Genomic DNA, 7,296 nt, shown 5'->3' with positions numbered 1-7,296 from the left:
CGCTTTCTCGACGGCATCCCAACAGCAGCTTTATGGGAGTGGAAACAAACTATGCTTGTGGGTCGGCACGCATGCGCAGAACCGCTAAGTAACACATCTCGATAGGTAGCATAAATCGACAGAACACCGGCGCCTGCAGCCAAGGTTTTAATGTCATGTGATATGATGACGTTTTGCAGCGCAGGTGAAAGTCGGACACAATTTCAACAAGTATACCTACTTTTAAGTCCAGTATGCATCAGGTTAAGTCAGCGCTGCGCAGCGCCACATGAAGTCAAAGGCACCTAAAGGTGGTGGGAGTTGGGGCGAGTTCGGGGCAGACAAGTAGCAAAACGTTTTTTTCAACGGGGGGTGCCTTGAATACCTGCTGCCTTGCCTTTCTAACACTGTTGTGTTTACAAACTTGTGGCAGCTGATTGGTTAACACCTGAGACACGCCCACCAAACGGGAGAAAACGTAAATCGAAGCCCGTTGCAAGAAAACATGTCGTTCAATCCGAAAATGTTGCAAACCGGTGAAAAACGTTTTGAGATTGAACTCGCCCCCGGACACACAGCTACTTCCGGCTTCCGGTTTACTGTTTCCGCTGGGAAAGCCGATTTGCTTAGGCTACCGTGATATTTACCCCTCTTACCTAAATCTAACAAAGACTGCGAACCAGATGCAGAGTATGGCGGATCATGACTGAAAAATACGTGGGCAACTTTATGAGGGAGTGCGGACGTGAGCGGGAGAGCAACAATAGTAGGTGGCGGTAATGCGCTGGTTGCCACCAGGTTGCCACCCGCCGTACAAACAAGAAGAAGAAGAAGAAGAAGCAACAAACTGAGATAGTTAATAAACGTTCAGTTGTTGTTAAAATGAGTTCAGGTTCAACTTGTGCCGTTGTTGGTTGCTACAACAATTCAAGGAAATTGAAGCTTTTTTCACAAACGTTGTGTTTACAACACCAGAAACTTCGACAAGATTGTCCGTGCCCCATGCCGTACTCTTTGCATTCAATGCCGAAGAAGGAGGAGCGGAGACGGTCGTGGCTTGCAGCTTTGAGATTAAAATACCCTCCCAAAAGAGTGTATGCTTGCTCTTATCACTTTGTCGAGAAGAGGCCCACAGAACTGCACCCCGACCCGGTGCTGTACCTGGGCGACGACCTACCTCCCCCGAAGAGGAGGCGAAAGGTAATGTTAGACCGTGCGAGAGCGACCCAGACTGCTAAATCCACAGGCAACTTTAAGTATCATGGTAAGTTGAACTGCAGTGCATGTTCCCTGTTTTACTCAGCAAATCATATATTGGCATATTGCTTTTCCAGCACATAACGTTACGTTATATGATGATGAACGTTAGCCATTGGATATCTTTAATACCCCACACAGAATCACGAGTAGCATAGTTAATAACGACGTTACTAACAAGTAGTGAATAATTCCAAATGGAGGATTTACGTTTGTGAACTGACTAATACACAATTTTAATGAGTCATCAGGTAACCCTAATGATTAGCGTTACTAGATAAATATCTGTGAATAGACATACTGACCAGGTTCTTCATGAGTTAGTTCCTGATTCGTCCCTCACTATTCCTGAGTAATTACTCACAATGGTGAATACAATCTAATAATCAACCCTAGTCTCAAATTTCAAAGCAGCACAAAGGTTTGATTACATAAACTTCAATGTGTGTATCCAGTGATAACACGTGCAAACAATAGGGCTGCGCCATTTGGAGCAAATGTCATATTGCTATTATTGTGGACAATATTGCTATTTGTGATTGCAGTTCGATTATAATGGAGCAAATGGTACTGAGTCTACTTGCTTGATTATCAATGAAAATGCACAAAATACTGACATTTTGAAATGTGTATTTTTCAACTTGAACAATGTTAAATGATAAACAATATTTATAACAAAACCTTTAGTAAAACAGATGTAAAACAGAACAAGGGGAGTGTGATGCTCTTAGGAGGAGGTGGCTAGAAGGAGCACATATTGGCACACTGGCATCCTGACTCTGGTTAAATCTACATCTGTCCACTACAGAGACACTGCCCACAACCTGGAGTAGGAGCTCGTGTAAATGAGTGTATTAGTATGATATTATAACATTAAATAAAGAGTATAATGTTCAGTTCATAGTAGGGCTGGACAATAAAACAATAATGATAATTATTGTAATATAATTTTCCTCAATAACAATATAACAAATGTCCAATATATCGTCAATAAATATTTGATTGAATTTATTTGAATCACAAACAAATTAGCACAAAAAATTTATATTAAGATATTTATTTTGTTGAGGAAAAGGGACTGAAAATATTTAATGATCAAAGTTGTTGAACAAAGATTTTTAGCATAATTGTTTTGAATGTTCTACCTCAGATTTTGAAGTGATCCATTGTTTAACCGCACAATTAACCATCTGGTTTCTTCAATTTTCATTCAGGAGCAAAAATCAGCCTTTAAACTTGAAAGTAATAATGATATTGAATGGTGTGAAATGCTTTTATCCTGATAACATTTTTGGCCGTATTGCCTTGCCCTAGTTAATAGCATACTGTTAGTATAACGTTAATCTATTAATTGCTATATTCATTATAATTTCATATAATAGTATACTATTTTACCACTAGTTGAATATTAAATCCAGTTATAGCTGTTTCATGTCTGTGGGTTGTTTTAAAATTTATTAAATCCTTGTGCAAGCAAAATTATCTATATTTGTCTCTAATTTGTTAATGCTAAGTACTAACTTCTCAGTAATCATATTTTTCAACATTTGAAAGTTTGCTATAGTACGTCAGACTTTTTTTAATGTCCCATCCAGGCTGTGGTTGGTCGGTTGACGAAAAGTGACAGCTCATGAAGCACATCGGCTTTATGAGAAGTTGAAAAACAAATGTTAAATGGCCAACGAGTCAAATCCAAACCTTCTTTATCTTCTCCATGTTTTCGTCTTACCGCTTCAGCTGCCAACGACACGTCTCTGTCTCTGTCGCAGAGCGACTGGCCGACTATGTTTTGAATAATTAGCGGCGGTGCGGGGGGTTACGACAGTTTATCTTTAATGTTACACGCACATTGCTCAGAAATTACTTTTTCTGGTTCATACTTATCTGTTTTAGGAGCATTGTGGGGGGAGATGATGAGCAGACTGCAGTGCAAACTGAGACAAGAGCGTATAGATTCACCCATCACCCCCACTTGCTCGCACACTTCCTCTCTCTCACAAACACATTGAAAAGCAGCTGTGTGTTTATAGAAAAGCATTGAAGTTAACTCTGAGAAATCTATTTTCATAACACAACGCTATCAATGTCGGAGACGGATATGTTAACGTAAGAATACAGCTGGGTTGTCGAGGTTGACACGCTGAACAAATCAATTGCACCCTCCTTCTCCCCAGCCACAGTTACACAGTAATTATGTGGGAAACACTGTACTGTGCATTTACAGATTTTTCTGGAGGTTTCTCTTAAAGCTATTAAGCCTGTTTCGTCCATGCTGGCATTTCACTGACTTGCTGCAACGTAACACCGGCCCCTGGCGATCAGATTGCCAATTGGTAATCTCAAGATCAGACGATATGAAAATAGAGACGATCGCCTGACCCTATACACAGCACTCTTTTTGCAGTTATGTAATCGTACATGACAACATTGCGATTGCAACTGCGATTAGATTAATCATGCAGCCCTACTAACTACCTAGGCATACACTTAGTTATCAGTTTTTTTCCTATACCTGGATTGACTACTACGTTTCATCGGCCCTGTAATAGTCTTACCTTTGAGTTATAATATTCAGTTCATGTTCACAACACTGTGTTATGTAGACACAGTTTTGTCAACCACCATTTGCATGTGTGGAAGTGATTCAAATGTACAGTATCTGTTGTACCTACAGTATTTACAACTTACTTTTGTGTGTTTGACAGACTTCTCGGTGGGCTCTTCAACTGTCTCAAGCTCTGCACATCCCACTGAACTGCAAAGCCGCTCAGTCCACACACAGTGGGAGGACCCTTCACGGAATGATCATAATTATTGCAGGCCGGCCATCGGTAAAGATGTGCAGGATAAGGCAACTCAGTGTGATGGGATTGGGTACTTCATGCTTCAAAACGACTCAGATGCTTTGCTGTACACTGGGCTAACCCGAGATGTATTTAACATCCTTGTGTCAACGTTGGAAGGATACGCTAGCAATGTATTTACGATGTCGGTGCGGGATCAAGTTCTCTTGACGCTGGTGAAACTAAAGACCAACCGTATGATAGGTGATCTGAGCAGACAGTTTTGTGTATCACAGAGCATGACTAGCAAAATAATCTCATACTGGATTGACAAACTGGAGGAAGTTTTGCAACCTCTGATTCCGTGGCTTCCTAAAGAAACTATTGAGGCAACCATGCCTGAAGCATTTAAGAAGCACTTTCCCAATACAACATGTATCATAGACTGCAGTGAGATCCTTTTACAAAAACCTGATTCTACAGGGGAATCACGCAACCATGATTGTACATATAACACAGTGAAATACCTGGTAGCTGTTGCCCCATGTGGACTAATCATGTTTGTCTCTGGAGCATATGGAGGGCGATGCAGTGACCAATTCATAACCATGGTCTCTGGAATATTAGACTACATAAAGCCTGGAGATGAGGTCATGGCAGATCGAGGCTTTACCATAAAAGACTTGCTGTTTGAGAGAAAGATTCAATTTGTAGTGCCCTCTTTCAAAAGACAAGAAGGACAGACACATGAGGAATATGCGGCATGTAGTAAAGAAATGGCACACGTGAGAATTCATGTTGAAAAGGCACTCGGACGTTTGAAAGTTTACAAAATGTTGACAGAGGTTGTTTCTACTGCCTTGGCTCCAAAGATGAACAAGATTCTGAGAATATGTGCTGCTCTTGTCAATTTAGGGGAGGATGTCACTCGTGGTTCAAACTAACTCAGCATTTGAGAACCTCAAGAACCCTCAGGACCGTCAAAAGAAATGGTGCAGTACTGAAATGAAAATCTATAATGGTGGAAAAATGATGGGAACAAAACATGCTGGAAGTTATATTCATTATGTGAACATTCTTTGCATGTTTGTTCTGTTGTACAGAATGTGATTACTTCCGTACACCACAGCTTACCCAGGACTAAATGAAGATATTGATTTCAGTCCTTTTTGTGGTTGTTCTGGTGCATGTGGTTTAGTGCCACTGCTGTAAATGGTTATATTCTATAGTTATTATATTTTTTGTTCCATCTTATTGTTGATACATTTGTGGAGTTTTTTCTTATCCCTTTCTTTCGTTTTATACATTTTATACAGCCATCTACATGGTCATACTTTTCATTTGTCACCTGTTAATTCATTTCTTCTATTCATTTCATAGATGTTTGCAATTGTCAGGTGTTATACAACAAAGGTCCTTGTCACGTTACATCTTACATTGAATTTGTTTAAACTCTCAAGAACTTGTTTTGGAAGGTGGAGACCAATATGTAACGACTTTTAACATGTCAGGAGCTTTTTAAAGGTGCCATGCTGGTATGTGAATGTTTTGTACTTTTTATTTGGAGTAAATTATACTGTAGCAACCGTGTTGCATATCCTTTCATTGTTAAAACAGAAAGTTAACAGCTGTAAAAGCATGTTTTTGCATAAATTTGAAATAAAGCTGATTTACATAGCGTGAAGGTATCAGAGATGTCAATGTCCATCCTTCCATCCATCGTCAACCGCTTATCCTGCGGACAGGGTCGCAGGAGAGATGTCAATGTGATTCTCTTAATGTATGGCACACATTCATGGTCATGCCACATGTGCAGATGTGCACTAAATGTTGCCCATGTTGCCTCAATGTCTTTCATATAGCTTAAACCATCCTCCAGCGTATTCATATACAAGCCGAGGTAGCACACATGAAAAAATGTAGCGCTTCACTTGCTCCCACACAATAGTCTCGTGATACTGCACTATCATGGAAACACGCTCACTGGGTGTCCATATAAAAATTGTGGCAGACTTTAGACCTGTGCAAAAAAGTTAAGTTTTACTTGTATGTAATATTCCATGTTGCCAATTTTCTACAGCTGCAGGTCTACTGAATTTCTGAGAAAGCTGGTCAGTGAGTGAGGGCTGGAGATTTTATCTCAATAAGCACAGGTGAGTCAATGACCCCATTAAGCATTGCAGAGAGCCATCGTTCTTGGATATGTGCAACAGTGCCCTTGAGAGTAATGGTCATGCCTTGTTCTCTCAGTTGGTGGCAATGTGTTACTTCATTTTCTTTACTATAGTTGGCTGCGTAGTTGCCACGAATGGAGGCGTATATGTGTTCAAATAGAAATGTGTCACTTTTTGTGGCTGCATATATGGGAACCTTATTTAGCGGGCTTGCTGTAAGTCTTATTTCCCTGCACTTTGCTCCTGTGTAGTTGAACTGCTAGTGCATCACAACATTTGCCTGGTAGAAGTCTTGCATGAGTCACAGGTAAAATGGTGGGGCTGAAAAATTAACTGTGCTATTTCTCCTGCTAGGTTGTTCTGCTGATGGTAAGGCATATAATGAAGTAACAGATATGTGCAAGGTTGCAAATTGGTTCAAGGTGAATTATCTCTCTTAATATTAAGAAAACTAATTTTACCATTTTTGTGGCTACAAACAAGACAACTCAATGATAAATATAGATGGTGTACCCATCAGTCATATCTCTTAATAGCATCAAAAATATTACGATTCTCTGTAAAGTGGGTACCATTATCAAAAAGTTCCCTGACACTTTATTATAGCTTAACATATCCATATCTTTGCTATTGTATGCGCCAACACATTTATGCCACTTTTTTTTCTTCAGAAAGGGTATTTTACAGTTGCTAATTTCCTAGCTTTAAAAATGTTATCCGTATTTGACATCAATGGATTGCAAGTTTGTTTATAAAGCCGTCCATAAGACTGAAAATTTGCCTAATGTTTTCTGGAAATATATTTACTCAATTTCCCTCTTATCAGAGCAGACAGTCTAGTCACCTTCACATTCCCCTTGTTAAAAGCCGTCACAATCAGTTTTCTGTAAAATATGTAGGAAACATATTGTGGAAAAATGTTAATCAGCTCCCAGGTCCAGCCATGTCAGTGCTTAACAAACATCTGAATAACACCTTTTTGGATAATCCTAATACTGTCATTTAGTTTAGGTTAAGTCTTTTTAAGTTATTTCTTGGAGTTATTTGTTTATTCTTTTATGATTGTATAGGTATATATATTATATATATATTACTTTTCTAAT

General features: G+C 39.4%; 1 protein-coding gene across 1 annotated transcript; it reads left to right on the top strand.

The window, feature by feature from the left end:
• The first annotated feature begins 554 nt into the window (after positions 1–554).
• On the top strand, positions 555–5,707 carry LOC123973695. Its single transcript, XM_046053916.1, has 2 exons — positions 555–1,243; positions 3,942–5,707. The coding sequence occupies exons 1-2, from the start codon at positions 862–864 to the stop codon at positions 4,961–4,963; spliced, it is 1,404 nt and encodes a 467-aa protein (XP_045909872.1). The 5' UTR covers positions 555–861; the 3' UTR covers positions 4,964–5,707.
• The last annotated feature ends 1,589 nt before the right edge of the window (positions 5,708–7,296 follow it).

Source organism: Micropterus dolomieu, linkage group LG07 (assembly GCF_021292245.1).
Source record: "Micropterus dolomieu isolate WLL.071019.BEF.003 ecotype Adirondacks linkage group LG07, ASM2129224v1, whole genome shotgun sequence".
NCBI lineage: Eukaryota > Metazoa > Chordata > Actinopteri > Centrarchiformes > Centrarchidae > Micropterus > Micropterus dolomieu.
The sequence above is the reverse complement of the archived record's forward strand: the minus strand, read 5'-3'. Positions and strand labels throughout refer to the sequence as shown.